The sequence below is a fragment of the Cucumis melo genome, chromosome 3 (genome assembly GCF_025177605.1).
Source record: "Cucumis melo cultivar AY chromosome 3, USDA_Cmelo_AY_1.0, whole genome shotgun sequence".
Taxonomy (NCBI): Eukaryota; Viridiplantae; Streptophyta; class Magnoliopsida; order Cucurbitales; family Cucurbitaceae; genus Cucumis; species Cucumis melo.
The window spans coordinates 30,487,787-30,509,751 of NC_066859.1; the positions used below are offsets into that span (position 1 = coordinate 30,487,787).

A 21,965-nucleotide genomic window follows, 5' to 3' on the forward strand; every position below is an offset into this window, starting at 1 on the left:
ACTAAAAAAGAGTATTTCTAAAGTCTTTGTTTATGTTTTTATAATTTAACTAATAATTCAATTATTGCACGGAAAAAAGATATACTTTAGACTATAAAGACAAAAGTGGTTAATCTGAGCCTTAGTAGGTTTTTTTTTTCAAAACAGCAGCAACAACATGTGAACTTGTAATACCAATCTAACCCAAACTCTACTCATATCGACATAATTATTATCCTTACTATTATTTGGACACAACTTATTTTATATAGAGAATATTCTCAAACTAGCTATTAAAAACATTAAATAATGTGGATATGAGTATTAATGTTCTCAAATTAATTGGTTATAAATAGTAACCAATTAATTTGTTTGACAACAATTTTGAAAGCAAGTTCCAAAAGTTGGCCCCCCCATGGAATAATACTAGAAAGCAGCACGAAGACAATAGAACACAAGAAGCAACTAAAAACCAGAACAGATGATATTTCACTTCAAAATTTCAATATTTTGTAACAATTCTGAGGTAAAATGCATTTTACAGATATTCATGGAGAAAAAGAAGTGGCATTAAAAAGGTGGTGGAAAAAGGCTGATTAAGCTTAATAAAGGGGCAGGTGCCTGAAGAGGGAAATATTGAATCTACCAGCAGCAGAGAGAAGGCAACTTGAAGGAGAAAGAAGAAGGCAAATGGCCAGTCCTCCTAATATAATCAGCCTTTTCAGAAGTTCTTACAGATTTCTTATTTAGTTTTGCCTCTGCATTTGCACGTTTCTCTTCAGCTATTCTTCTTGTGGCTGCTAGTTTATCCGCCATCATCTCTTGTGCACCAGCTTTCATTTTCTCTGCCTTTTTCTGTTCATATATAGTTAAAATAAATAAATAAATACACGAAACTGTTCGTTTATTATGGATTTTATGAATTACAAAAAAAATATATATATTAGACAACGTAGGGTTTCATCCCAAAAGCAATTGGCAATTAAATACGTTATCTATCTTATAAAAATTGTGAGGTCCCTTAATTTTTCTAACGTGGATTCTCAACGTGCCTCTCAAAAGATGGAGCATGAGATGGAGCATATTTAAGTTCACCATTTTTGGATCGAATCTCAACTTTTTTGTTCTAGTATCAAACACTTGTTGGCACTTCATGATCACTGAGACTATATTTGATAACATGGATTCCATCTTGAAATTAATTTGTAATGAGAGGTATATAACTCATCTAATTTTAGAAAGATTGTGAGTCCCTCGGAGAAGGGATTCTCAACAAAAGATGAGTAGATAAAATGCTATTCGAGTCTTTTTAGTTAAAGTTTAGTCCTACTTAATTTGAATCTCGTAATTTTAAATATTATCTGATAGTCTTAATGGGTTGGTTAGAAATTATCGCTAAACGTTTCTAGTTATTAGAACGTTGACTGTTTTTTTACCTTGGGTAGGCTAACATATTGATATAATATATACAAGCTAGGAACAATTGTATTACGATTTGAGCTATATAAAACAGAGAAAATTCGTCTGAGTTTTTCGAAATCGAGCTAGACATAAGACAGGTGAGCTACAGCACCCTTTCAAATCCAATCTTTCCATTTTTTTCTTTGACGCATCAAAAGAAAAGGTGCTGTGGAAGAAAACTAATGACAGACACAATTTAGGAGATCTAGCCAAACTACAGAAACTATACTGTAATGAAGAACTGATTTGGATCAAAGTTCAACCAGACATTCAAGTTTAGAAGAAAGTACCTCGATTTTTCTCATTTTTGACTCTGCTTTCCTCTTCTCGCTGGTTTCCCATGCTTGTATCCTCACTTCTTCACGTTTATACCTTGTAATGCAGAACAATCAGCATATCATGAACATCCAAGTGTTAAATCTAGCATTTTAAGTTCTCCAGATGCAGCATCCTAAAGAAGGATTGCAAAGAAGGAGAGGACATTCAATCATCAGGTTTCCAGTCTGAAAGGATGAGTCTGATATCCTCCTTTTTTTCCTTTTTGCTAATGAAAAGACGAAAAAGACCCACAAAATGGGATGCTTTCAAAACTTACAACTAGTTTCTTGAACTTCAAAATAAAACAGAAGTTATCAATCGGGCCAAAGTGATCGCTGTTCAGAACTTGAAAGGCAAAGGACTAAAAAGTAATGAAAAGGGATCAAATGGTTACCTTGCCATATGCTTGGCTCGTTCTGCTTCATCCCAAGCCATTGCTCTAGTTTCCATAGAGTCCGCCTGTAGAGTCTGATTAGAGCTCTGGCTCTGGTTTTTCACCACCATGGCGGTAGAAGCAAAACCTGCTTGACGATCTTCAATGACTTGCATCTCATGGTGAGGCCTTGCTGGAGTGGAAGATCCAGAAGTTATAGGACTCTGAAGAACAGGGGTTGTGGCTCTAACTGGAGTGGCCGTCCTTGAAGGCTCCTGACTCGCTATGGGAGTCATATCTGTTCCCATGTCCCTCACACATACAGATCTAACCATCGTCTTGCAGCTTTCCAATGGCTTATTGACTCTCCAAATGGGTTCACCGCATTCCATCTTCTTTGTTTCTGCTTCACTGCGACTAGTCATAGCAGAAGCAAATCCTTCATTTTCTTCTTCTCCTTCGATCCTTTTTTCTCCACTGCTCAAATACTCATGCTCTTGTTGTGGCACAGCAGCTATAAGCCGCAAGTCATCAGCATTCGAGTTTCTATGCTTGACTTTAGACTCCCCTTTTTCTCCTCCTCTTGGCAACCCAAATATCCATTTCTGTGCATCGTCCCACTTCGATGGAGTTGATTTAGCAGTGACTACCCGTCGATGAAAACCGCCATTAATTCCATTTCCTCTATGAAACTCAAAACCCATAGCCTTTTCATGCTTTGATCCATTGTTGTCATACCCATTCTCCTCCCTCCCCCTCATTTTGATCACAACAAACCTCTCTCACACTCTCACAGACATATTATCAAACAGATGGCGTGCATACTTCAAAGATCACTAGAAAACACTGGACCCCAACTTCAAATGCAAACCAAAAAAAGATCTAGATTTCAGTATCATTGGAAAATATAAAAATAAAAGAGACCGAAAAGAGACATCCGAAAGCCCACAGAATTGAGAAAAGAAGAAAAAGAAAAAAAGTTTCGTTTCGCATTCAGAAGACGAATGAGGAAATGAAAACAATAAAACCCGACAAGAAGTAGAACCTCACCATGTCTGAATGCTAAAATTTACGTCACTGAAGAAGATAAGGGACCCATTTGAAGCAGTAAAGGCATGTAGATTTAGAAATTAACACAAGAGTAAAGAAATGTGTAATTTCCATAGCAGGGAAGCTCAGAATAGCAGGCAAAATTAGTGGAAGTGGGTACAAATATAATGATTTGTAGAAGTAGTAGAAGGGATGGAAGGAAGGCTATGATCAGATTAACTTCACAACATTGAAGAGAGAATAAAAAAAGGGGGTAATGGGTTTGGTATGATAGAGCTCAAATCTATGGTGAACGGTAAAATTAAAGCATTGAAAAGCTGAGAAATTGCAGCAGATCTGTTATGGAGGGAATTAAAAAAAAACAAGAAAAATAGAGGAGATGGTTGGGAATGGAGACAAAGCAGCATACATGTGGCAACTTGGCAAGTAATTCCAAAAGAATAACTGAATATTCAAAACATAATTAGTTTAAAATACCACTTTAGTCCTTTTGCTATGGTTTATGAACAAATTGCTACCATTTTTATTTTATTAAAACAAATCCATAGCAAAAAAACCTAACGGTAAAAATAGTATTGACCCAAAGTATTATCACATAAGAATAAAATTAAAAGTTACCGTGTTTATAAAGTAGTATTTATCTATAATGGGACTAGCGGAATATGTGTCACACTCATATTATTAATTTTTGTATTTTAATATTAATTTTGAAATATCAGATTATAGCTAGCAGGTGTCTCCCTCAAAAAATAACATCAAAATTCAATCCAATTCATATTTTAAAACGTTGGATTTGAGTCCATTTTCAAATATATGGAATTGGTCTAAAAAACTCGCAACCATGTACACCTTTGATTCAAAAACTTGCTGTGAAACTTTAATATGTGCATGTTAGCATATTTTAGAATTTTAAAATTTTTGAGAAAGCCTGTTTTATATAAGTTTTAGAAACACACATACATGAATGAAACTATTATTATTATTTAGTAGATTCAATAAAAATAGCATAAGACTAATTTAACATTAAGTGAGAGTATAAGAGCTAATCTAGAAAAGCATGCATTCGAGTAATCGATTACGTTATATATCTATTAAAATAATATTTTAGTAAATAAAATTAGGTAAAATTAATTAGGACCAAATTTGATTAAATAATAAAAAATAATTTTAATATAAAAAATAAAACATGAAAATAAATTTAATAAATTTTATAATAAAAAAATACTATAGATAAAATAAGATAATTAAAAATATATCAAAAATCGAGATATGGGATAAAAATAGTATTTAAAGCGAAAAGAAAATTAATTGCATGGGAATTGATGGACTTTTTTCACTGAGCAATTCACATGGGGTGCAAAGTAGTCAGAATCTATCCCACTCCCATGAAAGAATTCTTGAAAGTGATAAAACTTAGTTTTAAATTTTGTCTTTTTATGTTATAAGAAAAGACTACCATAGGATTCAATACAACAAATTATAAACAAGTTTCTTTTTTTTTTTGGGAGGTTTATTCTTGGTGCATTATTTTGAAAAATAAACAAATACCAAGTTAAATTCTAAATTTAGATCAACGTGATTTGAAAAAAAAAAAAGAAGTTATAATTTAGTCTATAGTTTATAACTAGAATTGGATTTCCGTAGTTCCTAATAAACCTTCATACATAGTTCTTACCGAGACTAAATTTTAACATTAACTTTGTAAATTTTTTTAATTAAAGAAAACATCAAATCGGTAAACCAACAAATATTTAAAAAGACAAAAAAAGTATCCCCAAGAATCAAGAAAAACTGGATGTAATTGAAAACGTGTTTCAAAACATGACACAACAAGCAAACCAAAACAGTATTTTCCAAAAAATGATCCAAGGGGGCATGGGCCTAATAAACATGGGTTGAACTTGAGGCCTGAGAATGAGCTTGTCTAGACCTGTTTGATCAAATTTTGTCTATTTCGATCATAAATAGATGGCCATACTGACCCGATCAATCCAAGAAATGAAACCTGTTTTAATTACATATTACTGAACAATTCCAATCAACTACAAAAATTCAGCCAAAATGAGCATTGGGATGGTATTTGTCAAAGGTTTAATCCTCTCCCTATACATGTTGTCAAAGAAACTTAAAAAGGACTACCAGCGGGCCACAAGTAGTTGTGGGGGAGCAGAAGAGTTGTGTGAGCCAACACGAGAAATATAGGACCGATGACGGTTTAGTTTTTGGAAACTATGTCCTTACTTCACAATAAAATTTTACCTAACAATTCAAATGCTTATTTAAGAAATGTAAAACTGAAAATTGAGAGAAAATAAGCACCAAAAAGTTATCAAAACCGGCAATAACTAAACTAATCCGCTTAGTATTATTGATAATCAGGGGAAATCCAAAATCGCCACCTACTACTATTTAAATTTTCTCAAAATTTAAAGTGGCCAGCAAGTTAGGCAGTCTGAGTGCCAAAAATGATAATTGAGAGTAGATTGAAGGTGGGGTATTTGAGTTATGGCCTTTTTCTTTTCTTTTCTTTTCTTTTTTTTTTTTTCAATGTTTCCCTTTTCCACATGGGGAAGATGGGCTCGCATTGGATGTTTGTACTTCAATTAGGTTATGACTAATAAATGATATTGTGAAATTATGAGACATACTTGACCCAGTTTTACAAACTGTTGGAGCAGGGCAGCAGCATCAGCAACCAGACAGAACTGCTGCACCAGCTTGACTGAGTCAAATATCTCTCAATTGTACAAAATTTTCTGTCAATAATTGAAACCTGAAAAACATAAGAGACATAGAGGAAGAGAAACAAATGTTAGCATAAGAAGAATTGTGTTATTTGTGACATCAGTTAATATCTCCAAATGAGATTGAGAATGAATAGAACAAGCCAAATCAGAGGTTACTTTTGAATAGGAGTAATACTTTACAATATGGAAATGAATATGAATGAGAGGCTTTATATTTAACACTGCTTCTGAGCACTTGAATCAAATAAGAATAATCAACAAGAATGTGGCAACTGGAGCAAACTATCTGTGAAGAAATGAAATCCCTACGACCTCTCGAGTAAATATCAGCCCTAAATAGCAATCAAAAAACAAAAGGGAAAAAAAACTTTACATTTACGTCACCAACATGTCGTGGCATTTCTTATACATTAAACTGGATTTGATTGAAACCATGTGACTATTACCCAGACAAGCCCCCGCAGAGCACAAGAGGTGTTTTGGTTAAATATGTGTGGTAGTGAGCTTTCGCTGTCTGAGGAAGATGGGAAGGATGGACAAGCAAGGGCATTATTCGTTAGAATCACATTATACTGCAGTTGCACTTCGATTCCAGCTTTGGAGGTTTAGCGGTGTCCACTTGATTAGGAAGGTCTACATTTCGAATGGTGGACTCGTCGGTGTTCTCATCATTTTCAGTATAAGCAATAGGGGGCTTTGTACTCATTTCGACACGGCGTTGTCTAGGTTTTTGTGATTTCATAACCCGTTTGCCCCCTGTTCTATGGCGCAGATCACTTCTGTTAGTGTTAGATTTCCCCAAAATGGTAACCATCGGTCGTGAGGCTTCCAATGTAACCTCATTTTCCTTTTCCTTTTCTTTTTCTTTTTCCTTCTCGATTGCTATGGTAGCAGCTGAGTAGGCTAGATCCTGAACAATGGAGCTACAGAAAAGTATTGTATCTGTTGCCTCTTCAAGTGTCAAGCTTCTTACCACCTTTGTTTTGCCCTGATAATCAACGATTACTGTCGATTCTTCTGCCAAACATAAAGTTTTATCAGGGAAAGGAGCCAGATTCAAAATTCATCAAAAGCAGTTTAGAAGTAATTTAAGACGAGGACATGATTAAAAACCAGGATTGGTCTCAAATAAATTCAAGATCGCAGTATTAAAGAAATTTGGAAACTTAAAAGAGCTGCAAGGAGAGACAACTGAAAGAATAGCATATAATTCACCATCTAAGAAACTTCCATACCTAGGATGCCATCAGATTTTTCGGTATTAATAATAGAAGGCGCTAGATCCTGATCGGGCCCGCTAGGAACCACAGATTCCTCTTCCAGAAGAACCGTTGATATTGTTGATATATCATCCTGTGAACCTGAAGCTACCACCTCGGATATTCGCGTGGCTTCTGTTTCTGATATTGTTATCATTGGACGAGTGGAAAGCTCTGAACGTTCATCTTCAAACACATCACCAAGCATGTTGTGTCCCTCCAATTTGGAACAGTCGGAAGTTGTAACAGATGCGTCCTTATCTGAGACACTCCTACCACCTGATGAGTCCTCCCTGTTCACATGCAAAACATAATTAACCATTTTGGATAACATGTCCCCAAGAAAATTTCAAAATGATGCTGACGGCATACCTTGACAATGAGGTACAAGTGTCCAGTATCCTACACGTGTCGTATTCAAATTTATCCTCCTCTACAACAGCTACTGAAATTGAAGAGGTGTCATCTGACTTCCCATTTTCAGAAGCTAGTTCGGGTTTCTGAGAAGATGTAGTAGTTCCCTGGCACGAAGAACACTCTAAATTGGCCACATAAAAATCCACATTTTCATCTTGCTTACAAGTTTCAAAGCCTGATATAGGATGGGCATTGGCTGGTACTCCGGTGGAAGCTATCTCAGCGAAATGAGATTTCACGCTAATTTCACCTTTTTTGTTCTCCAAATCCCCTTTCCTTGAACTTAAACTTAGCTGTCGTTGTATTCGTGCTTCAATCTGTCTGGCTGAGCTAAAATCAGCTGATGATGATGCAGAAAAACTGCTGTGTCCAATAGAGCTTCTCAAACTGCTCATGCTATCCCTTGCAAAAGATAGATCATCGTAAGATATGGTACTTGCAGTAAAAGTTCTTCCTTGGACAACAGGGCCCTTACTGCTGCTTGACCTCTTTAACAATATAGAAATTCCTGCACCTTCTGGTGAATCAAATCTCAAACTTTGATAGTCGTTACGCTGAAGAGGTTGCTGGTATCCAGACCCAGTGTCGAGCTGGTTCCCACTAACAGCTGATTGGCCGATTTCCAAATGGTTGATAAGGCTATGCTGACTTTCCTCCACTGGGGTTTCTGCAGGGAAGTTTTCTTCCACGTAACTTGGGCCTTGTTCAGGATAAGATTCTTGATCTTGCTCAACATTGCCCACAGACATAGAAATCCTAGATTCACCCACATCATTGGCTAAAGCAGAATCTGGAGAAATCACCACCAACTCCACCTTATCGAATGGCTGATCTTCATATTTTACTGAAGACAACCCTGATAAGCTTTCAGCGACTGCAGTCATATTTTCGGAGATGGCCAAACTAAGACATTTTTCTTCCCTGCTGCATTCTGAACAAAGATTGGTATCATTTTCCTCTGTGTCAGTAACACGATACCTGCAACCACATCTGGAACATACAACTGTATCTTCAAGGCAAACAATCTCCGAAAAATCAGCCCCCTGGACATGAGAAGAGTCAGAGGTGGAACTTATATCTGGAACAACAGCTTCGTAACTGCTATCTCCAGTGACAACCGGAACACAGCCAAGTGCAGGACCTCTATCAAGTGATTTAATATCATGGATGGGATCTTCATCAACAATATCAATCTTATCAAAAGCAAATATTTCTTCATGACTGTCATGATATGGTATTTTCTCACATTCATTGACCATGTCATCCTGATTGTGGTCAATCCCTTCAGTATCAAGTGCAATACATGTACCATGATCAGAACTTGCATTACTGCTGGTTGTGACCGAGGAGTTCCTGGAAATCAGAGAACGATGTGCAGAACTTGCCTTACCCGTGTAAAAAGTGGTGCTTGGTACACTTGATAAAAGTGGCCTAAACATATTTGGGCTTTTTCGATCCTGAAGAAAAACAAGTCCATTAGTACCATTAGATGACATGTGAACTCCAGTGAACTACAAAAGCACGAGAAAAAATGTAACTTGAAACTGAAATATACTTTAATTTACTTCAAAATTCCAAATCTTTCTTTGACTAACAATCCACTGCACTTGCTGTAAATTGTCACACTGAGACGTTTATAGAGTTGAAAGTTTTTTCATTTTTTCCAGTTTCTCAAACTGTTGATAAGATTACCATATCAAAGTTCAAATATTAATATTAAAACAGTCCCAATAAGAGTATATCGGTTGAATGTAAAAAGATAATATGAGAAAACAAAAGCAAATTTACAGCTTATTTCTACCAAAATGTGAATTCCAAGCATATGAAATAATACCATTCAGAAACTAAAAGCACAAAATCATACCAAATGCCGAATCGTGGAATCAAGAGATCTCTTGGGAGCAGAACTAGAAATTATTCTGGGTTTTTTGGAGAAGGCCGGAGCTTTGTTATTGGAAAATGAAATCCCTCCTTTTGACAATGAATTGTCTAAACTGCTAATAGGAATTGACTGCAAGGAGTCTAAATCATCATCACCAGATGAGGCTATAGAACCTCTGCTGTAAGAGCTATACCGATCTCGATCATGACTATGAGATGAGCTGATGCTCCTAGAAGCAGTTGGAGACATTGACTGCCTACCATATTTGTGGGCAAGGTCCCTACTGTTTCGGGAAGCTGGTGAGGATCCTCTCACATATGATGCTGGCCGGTCATCCAAAGATGTTCGGAGGTTAGGGGGAGGATCAGAAGAGAAACCAGGAATATTGGTCTGCCATGCTCTTATTTTAGGTGAGGCAGAATTTCCTCTGACTGACTTTATGGGTGAAGTTCCCCTTGCCCCGGATATTCCAGCAGTTCCGCTGGACCCTGTGCTCAACCTCCTGGGAGTTGGGGTGGAAGACCTTGGCACAGATGTTGATGGCGTACTTGGAGGAGGAGATCGTCTTGTTGGGGTAGTTGATCTTCTGGATGGTGTAGCATGGCGTGGAGTTGGGCTGGAATGTGGGGCCGACAGTTGCCTTCCCCGTAATTGAGGCACGCTGTTTGCTGACCTAGGAGATGGGCTTAAACGATTAGGACTCGGACTACCCCTACTCGTACTGCTTCTGTGACTTTTTTCCATCTATGAAAACAATACTCTTCAGTGTTTCGGCAAAGAATTACAGAACGTAAAATAGCTTGATTGTAAAAACACCTACTAAACACTATATTCAACATGATCACAGCACAATTATTACACCATATAAACCAGTTTAATCACACATACCGTGGATGATCTCGACATGGAAATGGGTTGACTGCGAGGTCTGCCCCTGCTTGCAATAGCAACTGAAGGTGGCTCATCGTCCAATGAAGGGAAAAGAGGGGTGTCGGGAGGTGTTAACAACCTTGAAATTGATAGTATAGAATGTTTTGTGAGAACATAGTGAAGGGGAATAAATTGTTCAGCTTCAAACAACAGTATGATATATAAGTAGCAGAAGTACCGTTAAAATGAGTACTTATTTCAACCTTCAAAAAATTCTTAAAAGCAAGTTTGGCAAAATAAGTAAATAGGTATAAACTATTAAGAATTTACATGGACCAAGCATGCAAGCATTCCTAACAACAAGCAATGGGGTTAACGGTAAGTCACCAGAAACGGAATAATGCCACTAACCAGTCGTAGTCATTTTTCTCCGTTTCTACATTATTAAGCAAATCACTATTCTCTCCACGAACAGGAATGGAGATACCAAGCTTCAAATCTGAAAAGTGCCTCAATTTTGTAGCTGCAGAATCAATCGAATAGTTTATGAAAAGTGGAGGATTGGCAGCCAAAATAACAGGCTGGCTTTTATATTTGGCGGCAGAAAATACATAAATGATAAAATAAGGTTAGCTCGTAATTACAAAATGAGTCTTCTAAGTCCTCTGCCGACTGAAGCAGGAAACCCTCTCTTTCTCGAGTCTGCATTTCATTGAACAAAGCAAGATCGTCATCTTTCTCTCTTATGCGCACAGCACTCTCAAAGCTCTGGCCTCGCTTATGATTGCTGCCTCTGGACTCTCTACTAGGAGAGCTCCGCAGAGCTGGAGAAGGAGGCATTATCATCCACTCAACAACAGTCTAATCTTGTTTCTTCAACTTATCCACATGGCTCAAATGAACAACCCATTACCCAAATCAGAAACATACACTATTTCCTGTACACCCAAGGAAAACATGTGTATTGTTAGCCGATTATACGTTTCATCCAAAACGAGCAACGAATACCCATCATTTTAAATACACGTAATTAACATAATTCCACCCAAACCGGCCAAGTCAAACTAAGACCAAATCTCCCTGAACGAATGCTCGAATGCATAAACTAAAAATTACGTGGAGATAAAAATAAAAAATAATAATAATAATAGTAAAGCCAGTTGAACTGATGAGCCAACAAATTGAGATCCTTGCCATGTAATGTAATGCGACCTTTAAACCCTAGTCTCAATAAAAGGCGCAACAAAGTATAAATAATAAAAATAAAAAAACTACTCAAAATCCACCCTCCATACCCAGCAAAAAAACCAGACGAAGTTTGAATTAAAAGCAATAATTCATCGTCTAAAATAGAAATTGGAAGTGGACAACTTACTGAAATTCTCCCAAGTCAAGAAGGAGCATGAAGATAGTGAAGTAGACAGCTGAGGGAGTTTAAGATCTCAAAATTCAGCCATGTGAAGCTGAAAAGGCAATTGGATGATATATGGACTGTTGACGGCCGGATCTACAGCGTCGGTAACAATACAGATCGGAGAAGGAAGAGATCGGGCAAGAATCAAGGAGACCTAAAGCAGATTTTCCGGCATTCTCTGAGAAAGGAAGAGAGTAGAGAGTGAAAATTTTGGAGAGTAACTAACCTCCGTAATCTTGTTTAGATTAGCTTCTTTCTTTCTTTCTTTCTTTCTTTCTTTCCTCAGCTGCAAGCTTTCATTTTCCTTTTGCTTTCTCAGTTACTCTTTTTGCTGCTCCCACATTTTCCTTTCTTTTTTTTTTTTTTTTCTTTTTCTCCTTCTTTCGTTTTTTTCTTTTCCTGAATTCTTCATTTTTACGATAATGCCACTCTTTCTAAATTCCCAATATCCCTCTGCCTGCCAATAATAATAATAATAATTTAAAGACATTGAAAGATATTTTATATAATATAGTTTTGTAATTGTGGCCTTACGAGTTATGGCCTTATGGGAGTGGTGAAGTTCAAATTAAACAATAATGTTTTATATTTATATTTTGAAAAAAAATATATAACATTGTTGATTTTTTTTTTTTGTTAAAATGTAAAAAATCTATAAAAACATTCATTAAGTAAATAATTCAATGTTATGTTGTGTTTTGAGATATCTATATGATAGTAGAACTTTCGATTTTTACATATTACTCATCAAAATTAACGCTTCACTGATTGTTTCAATCCTAAATGTGAACAAAATAATTCGACATTTCTTTTTGTCGAGATATATATATATATATATATATATATATATATATATATTAGCTTTGTATTTTCATTATTTTTCCTTTTTTGCTAATTTTTATTAGATACTCAATTATTGATCTAATAACGTAATAAGACTTAAAAATAGTCAAACATACCATAACTTAACTGTCTGTGTATTTGTTAGCTTTTGTAAAGTTTTGTGATTATAATTATCGAAAAATAATAATTACAAATAAATGGCATAAAAGACTAATAAAGACAGTTGAAAATAGAAAAATTGGTAAAATATTTACTAATTTATTTTTTCTTACCAAATTTAAATAGTTTGTTTTTTTTCTATTTAAAAAAAAACAGTAAAAACTACTGATATATATTTATATAATATTTCTTGTTACGTAAATAATGATATAATTAACGTTAATAGAAAAAAGAGAAGAAAAAAAAAAAGCACACATTTAAACTTTTTAATGATTTTATATTGATATAAAATGTGTATTTTAAAGATATTTATTTTTTGGTTAATAATGTTAATTAAGCATAAGTGAATTAAATAGATATTAAAACTAATATTTGAGAGTTGGGGTGTTTGTTAATTTAGTGTTTACAAATAAAAAGAAATAAACGTGTTTACAACAAAATGAGTTAATTTAGCAACAAATACCCTAATTTACATAAATTTGAGTTCCTTTTATTTATTTATTGTATGAAATAAAAACAAAATGTGAACGGTAGGGATTTAGTAAAATATAGTTCATCATTGCACTTTTTAAATGGCAATACAATACAAGGCTTCAATTTCAATCCATCTCTTGCTTTTCTCTCAGTTTCTTTTTTTTAATTTTTCTTTAAACTTTACAACTATACGTTAATCCAGCAACCTTATGAAATGACAGGTTTTTTTCATGGCTTTTCATGTGCAATTATTGTATTTTATAATTATAATATATAATATCTCATTTATTCAAGCAAAAAAAATAACTATCTTAATATTTTTCTATGATTACTTTTATGGCCACTTCCAACCAAAATATTTACAAAAACAGTAAAATAACACAATTTATCTACGACAATTAAAACTAGTGGTTATCTGTGTCATGCATGTAGTAGTCTATTATAGACAAATTACGTGTTTCTCTAATGTATTTGTAAATATTATGATGGGTGAATCCATACTTTACACATTGAAACAACAACTCGACATCGATACGACGATTTACGTTTTTAAATGGCTAGTATTGATGTTTTTAAATTTTAAGAGATTTAAAAATCGAGTTATATACTGAAGATTCTACAACTGTAGTGTTTAATTGCAATAGCAAACCTTCTAATGTAATAATGATTTATGGTGCTCATATTGTTTGTGCTTATTTGAGATATTGCATTTAGTTATATGTTAAAATGCCTGTTTCAAATACAGAGTTGTAAGATGTGTATAAAATTAAGAAAAAAACAAACAAAAATAAGGTTGGAGATAAATTAATGTGTCAGTTTAGTTATCTAACAAAACATTGAGCTATTGTTATTGTTATTGTTATTATAAATAAAAAACCACATAAACAACGAGATTAACGCGAACAAAATCGATCAATATATTAACTATTATATTTTATAGTTTAAGCGAACTTTAATTTGATTTGAAGGGTGTGGTGAAGTAGGGTGTTGGAAAGGGATTAGAGAACTAATAGGGTCGACACAACAACTAGATTAGGATTAACAACTAATAATCAAGTAGATGCAAATTGAAATTAATTTCATTTATAAAATATAATAATTGAAAGAAATATATATACACACACAAAATAATGTCGTTTTATTTGGTAGGTGCTCTCTCAAAGAGTCGTAGTAAGGATTTTATTGCAATCATCAATCCAACTGTTGCTTTCCCAATTCCCATCTAACGTCAAACATATAATACTTTTTTTTTTGTTTTTTCATTTTTTAAAAATTAATTATTGTTGATATTTTATTGAATTTTTTTGCATGTATGCTCTCTTTCTCCCCTCTACCCTCATATTTTACTATATTGTCATTTTCTATTATATACTGAAATGAATTTGTACGTATGTACTAGAAATTTATACGATATCTAAATATTGTATGGTCAGATAGGTGATCGAATGAGATTGGTTAGCGTGTGTAAGTTTAAGTTTTTTGCATTCGAATATGAACTAGATTGAGGGGAAGTAGTGTCAAATATGTACTATTTACAATTTTCGATTTTTGATAATGTTATGTTATTTTAAATGGAATGTCCAACAGATTTTGGATATTCATTTTTCTTTCTGTTAATGTTAGAAGATAAATCATCTGGTTAGATATTTGAATAATTTTGACTATTGGTTGTTTTAGTCAAACTTCTAATGTGTTCAATCTATTGCGATTGTTTTTATTGTAATTTAATTTAGTTTGTTAGTGTGATATTTCGTTATATTAAATTTTAACGTTTTATAAGTTTGTTTTCTTGTTGGACGTGTATATTCCATCATTGATATTAAAAAAAAAACAACGATAATAATAATAATATCTAATATCTGTTGTAAAAGAATTGAATTAAATGTTCTATTAATATATTCTATACCATACTTTTCTTAAGAAAAGTTTTTAAGCTTAAAAGAACCAAATGATGAAACTTTAAAAATTACAATTAATGAAATATTAGAGGTGAAATAAATAATTCAAAAAACCAAAAGTCAACACATTCATTTAATTCTGTGAGCATATGAAAGAAATGCAATTTTATGAAATGATTTGAAGCTCTAGAAAATAGAAAAATAGGAGAGGGAAAATGAACGAGAAGAAAATGGGAAATTATAATTGGAGAAGAAATACCTAATGGACGTAAAGAGTTAAGACGTCATAAATGCAATGAAAAGACAGTTCAAACAATTGGGTAGAGAAACAACGACGGCCACTCCTCAACCTCAAATGTGCCGAATTTTATAAAACAAAAACAAAATTATTCTTTTTTATTATTATATTTGTAAAAAAAATACAAATATTTTAAAAAAATGGAAAAAAGAAAATAACAATAACAATAATAATAATAATAATAATAATAATAATAAGGATGTTGGGTTGGGGAACGGAACGCGACGTATTACCCGCCTTTTCCAGTTCACACGTGTGGTCCGTTTTCAGCCCGTTGACACTCAATTCTAGAGAGTCAGTGCCTCAGCGTGCATTTTGTGTGATTAGGTAAAAAGCTGAGGGTTAAAAGTACAAAAAGTAGATTTTCATCCATCCCCTCCCCCAACTGATTCTATATTTCTTTGTCTCTTCCTTCCATAACATATTATATATAATATTCAAATCAAACGTTTTTAGTCTTGGATGTGTATAAATTAATTGATATATAAATTTAGTTAGATCCAAATATTGCTCAATTGATAAATATACTTGTGCCTAATTCGTGTGTATATAGATATAAGATCGAGGATTGAATCTGGATTTAAATGAATTAAAAGAGAATATTATCACTATACCATTTATTTTTTAAAGACTATGCGATTAAAAGTGATCGTTTTAAAACCTTGTAAACTAAATACACGTATTATTTAATAACCAAAAAATAGATGAACAAATTTTCTTAAAAATATACCACAACTTTTACATGCAATATAAGCGTTTTAAATAGTTATTATATTATAAACAGTACTAGAGCAAATTCAAGTTCAAACAAGACTTTACGACGTTACATGTTTGAACATATTTTTCACATGTTATTGGATAATGTTTAGAATTCTTCGCTGATAAATAATAAAGGCCAGCTCATTATAAACTAATTAATACATGTTTAGACTATTAAAAATCATAATTGTGCTGTATTTTATTGAATATAATATTGTGTGTTCTTACATCAAGGAAAAATGAAAATAAATACAAAGTGCTATGAGATAAATAAGACAACAAATAGTATAAGATAATATCTTCTTAATTACAAAAGAATATATATACATTAATAATAACATTCAAAATTTGTTATCCATCGATCAAAAGTTTATATCTTAAAATTTTAATAAAAACAAATGTAAGATGAAATGTTGAACCTTCTAAACTTCAAGAGTTAAAAACGATGTCAATTACCACTAAATTACATTTGTTTTCAATAAAATTTAATCTCACGACGTTGACACATAACAATATCACTAAAGTATCATATTTTATTGTTAAATGTACATTTCGTGATTAAACTCTAGCAGTACTAGTCCATTGGGCAACTTTGAAAACAACAAATACACTATAAATAGGTTGATCAAGTTAAAATCGTCAAACTTCTAACTACCAAGTCTCAAATATACAAGAACTATTTTAAATTGTTACTTAAAAAGAATATATATACATACACAAATATGTATATGTTAAATTGATCTACATCAATTGATACAAATGTACATAAATAATAGGATCAAACACATTAGCTCATCATTAAAATTTATATTTGATATATATTAGAAATTGATAATCATGATATAATGCTAAAAAGCACTAAACTCCATAAAACATCTCTCTTATATTGTATGATAACTTCATAGAGTATAATATTAAAATTAGTAAAAAGGAAAAAGGAAAAACAAACAAAAAAGTGATGAACAGAAACATTGTCTTATAGTGTATTTGTTTAATTGGAAGTTAGTATATTTATAGAAAACATTAACTGTCGTCCCCTCGGCATAGTTATATATTTATATTATGGATATTTACTAATGTGATAATGTTTTAATTAGTGTGTGTATATATATTAGTTGGATAATTATGTCTTTAAATAATGCTTGACCAATAATTTAACGGGACATTATCAATGATTAGTACAAGTGGAACATGATTAACGAATATTTGACAATACAATAAAGCATGATACGAACAAATGGAATGGATGGGGAGTGAAATTGACCATCGTTGGACAACATTTATATTTATATTTAATGTCTTTACTACTTTTTATTTTCTGAAATAAATTATTTTTCACAGGTTACTTTTTATTAGCCAGATTGATTGCATTTTGTAAGTTGTGATAATTTATTATTGAAAAATTAGATTCCATATTCTCGTAATTATTGTAACTAAAAAAGGTATTTTTCACCAAATAAATAAAAATTACTTACACTTAAAAAGAGATTGAGAAGCTAAATATTATAAGGCTAAATTAAAGAAATTAAGTGGTTCAATAACCTTTTTACATACGACTGAACATATCATACATTTTAAACTTTAGAGATTTAAAATTTATTGAAATTTTAAGAATTATGTTATTGGCCATATTGAGCTAGTTCAAATTCTCCTATTATTAATTGTACTAAAAAACAAATATTACCGCTATCAATCAATCATTAAATCACATATAATTTAATAAAAATAGAAACAATTGCAAATATAGCAATCAAAATCAAAACATAGCAATTATTAGTACATACAAATATAACTATTGTTCTTCGAGACTTCAATATCTAATAAATCATACAAGTCTATCAACAATAAAAGTTTACGACAGACAAAGGTTCTGCTCTATTTATAATTTTGCAGAAATATTGGGAGATGATAGATTATTATTCCTAAAATTTATACTTATTAAATTAAAATCAAACTTAACTATTTCTCATCCAATTCCGCAAAATAAAAACAAAGGCAATTGAAAATAGCCCAACGCCGGGAAGTTGGGCTGATCCACAGACCAAGCAATCAAATCGTCGCGCGAACCGGGAATTTCAAGCTCCAATCGGGAACTCTATTTTTTACGGCGGCCATCGGGATACACTGCACCGGAGAGACCACATGTTGGCGGCGCAAAGAATTCGATCTTCATCTGCTTTCTCTTCCACGATTCGTTTTCTTCAACTATGGAATAGAGGCGTCTCTGTTCACAGCCATGCTCTATCTTCTTCCACCTCTAGCTCTCCCGACAAAAGCTTACTTGATCTTCAGGAGGTCGAGACGATTCTGAACAAGGTGAAGGCGGACGATGTCAAAGTGATACCAGTCCGTAAAGACTGTGATTGGGCTGATTACATGGTGTTCGCCACTGGTAGGTCTACCTGGCATGTTAAGAACATCGCTCAAGCCCTAATTTACAAGGTACGTTTCTTCTTCTGCATTTATTTCTGATTTTATTGTTCCGACGTTTCAATTAGGTTTCCGAGCAAATGAATTTGAAGAAGGGATGTTTCTGATTATTGTGGCTTAATTTGTGATCGCGTTTTATTTGAATCGACAGGTCAAGCAAAAGCAGAAAGGTGCTAAACAGTTAGTACTTCCTAGTGTGGAAGGGCAAGAGGAAGGAAAATGGATTGTCATCGACTCTGGTCCGTGTTACTCTCTTTAACGATTACTCTGCACGTTCTTGGACTCTGTAGGAATTTGTATTGCAGATAAACCGATCGTCTCTATTTTCTAGCCTACCCACACGCTTTGAATTGTCAATTCTTCTGCACCGTAACTCTCTCCACGCGGTCTAGCAAGCTGCAACAGAGTTTACTATGATTGATGCTTTCTGCTACGACTAAAATTAGTTATTGTTCGTCAAATTAATCATCCCTCCTTAGAATTTTCTAGAAATGATGATGAAAATGAAAATTATCGTACTACTGAATTAACAAAGATTGTATCATAGTGTTGTTTTAAGATTTATTCATCTATATATTTGCTATGTCCTATGAAAAAGTTCATAATGTATACATTCTTATTGTTTCCGGCCAATGCGTTTACAGTTTATCTTTTAGCAGCCAACATGATGTAACCTTCTTACCCACAACCCGAATTTGTTGTACTAAAAGAACAATTTATTTTTTAACGTTTTCTTCTAGGTAAAGTAGTAGTTCACGCCCTCGACGAGAATGCCAGGAGTTATTACAATCTGGAGAGCCTTTGGTCCACTGAGACACCGCCTGATGATTCAGCTCAGGTGAATTCTTGTTGCTTTTCTCTTTTGCCCTTTATTAAAACAAAGGGGAAGAGCATACTTGGGCATGATTTCTTTTGCGCTTCTTTTCAACCTTCTTCTGTTTAAATGTTTAAACCAGAGGTACGCGACTTATTCTTTCTTGTGGTACCTTCGCATTTTAAGGCTCAGATGGGTGGTTGAAACGGTAGGTAGGCGTAGGCTAACTTAGAGGTGATAAATTTACACTGCTAACTTCCCTCTAGAGGCACAGACAAGATTGTGGTTAGTAAAATCACACTTCAGATACGTTTGTGATGAAATGCTAAATCACGCTTGAATGTGAAAAGTTTCAAAATAGTTCATTTTTCATATAAATATTTCGAAGTTTACAATATTAATAGAGAAACCCAAACATTGGTTTATAAGACCTTTTGTTGAAAAATGAATTTAAAAGTATTCTTACCCGTTGAGGAATGGTTAGAATTGGTGAGCATCGATGCTCCTTTGCAAGTATATAGTTATTATGGAGTGAAATGTTGACTTAGTCCGTTATTCCTCCCTTCTCTCCAAGTGGAGAGGTCTTTTGTAATCATCACAATTCACACGGGTTTCCCTTTTGTAATTTCATACTATCAATGAAGTTGTTTGTTTCTGGAAAAGAAATGTTGACCTAGTCTAGAGCAATAAACTTGATGAAGTAGACCATTTTCTTCTTTTTCCCAGCATTTTGGATGGTCTTGGCTGGATTTCCTCTTTTTAGTTTCTGAACCCCTGCTATGGCTTGGGTTAGATCAAAGGTTGGAATTGTGAGAGGGGAGGTTTCAGTTATACATACAGGGACAGCCTGACCTATAGGGATCTACAAACAGGCTCACGATAATTTAGCACTGTGTTAAGTAAAGACTACAGCCATACTCTCACGATAATCAATCGAAAGAATTCTGTGTTGTTCCTTTAAACATGTGAAATTTCTCCTACATTCGTAGGCATTAATTTGGCTACTCTCGGCTAAAAAAGGTTGATGTCGGGGGATCCCTCATTCTATCCATTTCTAGAAGTTTTGCCAGGCATGTTTGGAGATGGAGAGATGTGGTATGAAATCACTTTGAAACAGACTTTAATTATCCAAAATCAAATTTAATAATATGAAAATCATGTCTCAAAGATTGGTTATGAAGGGCTAGAGGCTTGTTAGAGAGTGTTTTTGAATGTGACAAATGATTTTAATCACACGCGGTACTCCTACCCAAACTATCGCTCTACAATTAGTTTCTGGGTGACCATGATCATAGATATTGTACCATTTCTATAAGCATATTGCAATAAACTGCTGTCATGCTCTTATATTGAGAAAATTCTTTACTGAATCGGAATGAACTGAACCAAATAAGAGTATGACCTAACTCCCTTGGTCAGACCAATGTCTTATTCTGTTCTGTGTGCAGGATCTGGACAGAGCTTTAGTGAAGATACGGCCGAAGAACAACTCCAAGAAGAAACCAGCACAAAAAACCCCTTAACAACCGAAAATTCTCTCTCAATGATCATCTCATCATCCCGTTTTTTCATTATGTAGACTTGAGAATGTAAGGAAGAAAGAAGGAATGGTGCAGATGCTTCAGTATTTTCTGGGAATTATCCATTTTCATCTTCATCCATGAAATTATGTGAGCTTATTTACTCGTTTTTTTTTCTTTCAATATATATGTTTTTTACAAACAAATTAATTTAGTGTGCGAAAATTTTGAAAATGAAAATTGAAGTTTTCTTTTGAGTTTAACTAACAATGTATTTTTCCATGCGTTACAAATCTTTTAACTTTAACCATTATATTTTAGTACTTCAGAATGGCTATAATTTAGTTTCTTTTAACGAAAAATATTGTTAAAGTTTAATGAAATTTCTTGGTTTTTTAATTCTATTATTCATAATATTGTTTATTCGAAGACTAGATTTTATTTTCATTGATGTTTAGTACCTCTAAATGCATGTTTTTTTCCCCTTCTGTTACTACATATTAACAATTTCTTCTTGGAATTTAACAATATTTTTAAAAGAATGAGAATAAGTAATATGTAACATCTAATTTTTATCATAATTTGACTGTCAAATAATTTAATCATTTAATTCACTTTACATCTTACGTTTTGATGGACACGATTTCTTCTTTATTATATATCTTAAAATCTAAATTAGTGACAGTCCAATTTTGAGTATAACATAGAAGTATGATAAATAGAATACAATATCCCGAAGAAGACAATAGTGCGCCGTCACCAACATCGTTGGTGAATTTAAATTTCTTCAAATGAAATGACCTTTTCTTTTTTATTTCTACTTTTTATAATTTTTTTAAGAAAACAAATTTATATTTAATTAATTTTATACTTTCGGTAATATATGATACAACAACAATAATTGTTATAGATAGAAAAGAAATTATATATATTTCAACCTGTACTCTTGGTATAGAAAGTAAAGCTTAATAATACTTCATTTTCCTTATTTATAATTCAA

General features: G+C 33.2%; 3 protein-coding genes across 6 annotated transcripts; 1 reads left to right on the plus strand and 2 right to left on the minus strand.

The window, feature by feature from the left end:
* Window positions 1-442: 442 nt before the first annotated feature.
* LOC103487759 (uncharacterized) lies at window positions 443-3,546 on the minus strand. The gene is made up of 4 exons (XM_008446209.3): window positions 3,182-3,546; window positions 2,153-2,988; window positions 1,731-1,812; window positions 443-834 (listed from the first exon to the last, which is right to left on the minus strand). The coding sequence occupies exons 2-4, from the start codon at window positions 2,890-2,892 to the stop codon at window positions 622-624; spliced, it is 1,035 nt and encodes a 344-aa protein (XP_008444431.1). The 5' UTR covers window positions 2,893-2,988; window positions 3,182-3,546; the 3' UTR covers window positions 443-621.
* Window positions 3,547-6,118: 2,572 nt separating this feature from the next.
* Window positions 6,119-12,160, minus strand: LOC103487758 (uncharacterized). 3 transcript variants are annotated; one of them, XM_008446207.3, is made up of 9 exons: window positions 11,997-12,160; window positions 11,732-11,924; window positions 11,001-11,294; window positions 10,768-10,879; window positions 10,375-10,495; window positions 9,469-10,230; window positions 7,560-9,061; window positions 7,164-7,480; window positions 6,119-6,945 (listed from the first exon to the last, which is right to left on the minus strand). In XM_008446207.3, the coding sequence occupies exons 3-9, from the start codon at window positions 11,200-11,202 to the stop codon at window positions 6,491-6,493; spliced, it is 3,471 nt and encodes a 1,156-aa protein (XP_008444429.1). In that variant the 5' UTR covers window positions 11,203-11,294; window positions 11,732-11,924; window positions 11,997-12,160; the 3' UTR covers window positions 6,119-6,490. The 3 variants fall into 3 exon arrangements, with proteins under 3 accessions (XP_008444429.1, XP_008444430.1, XP_008444428.1); XM_008446208.3 differs by having other exon boundaries at window positions 6,119-6,942; window positions 11,732-12,124; XM_008446206.3 differs by having other exon boundaries at window positions 11,732-12,123.
* A 6,014-nt stretch (window positions 12,161-18,174) lies between these two features.
* LOC103487755 (protein Iojap-related, mitochondrial) lies at window positions 18,175-21,128 on the plus strand. 2 transcript variants are annotated; one of them, XM_008446203.3, is made up of 4 exons: window positions 18,175-18,643; window positions 18,783-18,870; window positions 19,372-19,469; window positions 20,894-21,128. In XM_008446203.3, exons 1-4 carry the CDS (start codon window positions 18,344-18,346, stop codon window positions 20,966-20,968), a joined length of 561 nt encoding a protein of 186 aa, XP_008444425.1. In that variant the 5' UTR covers window positions 18,175-18,343; the 3' UTR covers window positions 20,969-21,128. The 2 variants fall into 2 exon arrangements, with proteins under 2 accessions (XP_008444425.1, XP_050938418.1); XM_051082461.1 differs by lacking the exon at window positions 20,894-21,128 and having other exon boundaries at window positions 18,193-18,643; window positions 19,372-19,589.
* Window positions 21,129-21,965: the final 837 nt, after the last annotated feature.

What these genes read in the sequence shown, in the direction of transcription:
- LOC103487759 (XM_008446209.3), bottom strand. Translation starts at nt 2,892, where the DNA reads ATGAGGGGGAGGGAGGAGAATGGGTATGACAACAATGGATCAAAGCAT. An exon ending in CGAGCCAAGCATATGGCAAG is followed by an intron (nt 1,813 to 2,152) that starts GTAACCATTTGA and finishes CTGCATTACAAG; the next exon opens with GTATAAACGTGAAGAAGTGA. An exon ending in CAAAAATGAGAAAAATCGAG is followed by an intron (nt 835 to 1,730) that starts GTACTTTCTTCT and finishes ATATATGAACAG; the next exon opens with AAAAAGGCAGAGAAAATGAA.
- LOC103487758 (XM_008446207.3), bottom strand. Translation starts at nt 11,202, where the DNA reads ATGATAATGCCTCCTTCTCCAGCTCTGCGGAGCTCTCCTAGTAGAGAG. An exon ending in CCATGTCGAGATCATCCACG is followed by an intron (nt 10,231 to 10,374) that starts GTATGTGTGATT and finishes TTGTTTTCATAG; the next exon opens with ATGGAAAAAAGTCACAGAAG. An exon ending in ATTCCACGATTCGGCATTTG is followed by an intron (nt 9,062 to 9,468) that starts GTATGATTTTGT and finishes GTTTTTCTTCAG; the next exon opens with GATCGAAAAAGCCCAAATAT.
- LOC103487755 (XM_051082461.1), top strand. Translation starts at nt 18,344, where the DNA reads ATGTTGGCGGCGCAAAGAATTCGATCTTCATCTGCTTTCTCTTCCACG. An exon ending in CTCAAGCCCTAATTTACAAG is followed by an intron (nt 18,644 to 18,782) that starts GTACGTTTCTTC and finishes TTGAATCGACAG; the next exon opens with GTCAAGCAAAAGCAGAAAGG. An exon ending in ATGGATTGTCATCGACTCTG is followed by an intron (nt 18,871 to 19,371) that starts GTCCGTGTTACT and finishes GTTTTCTTCTAG; the next exon opens with GTAAAGTAGTAGTTCACGCC.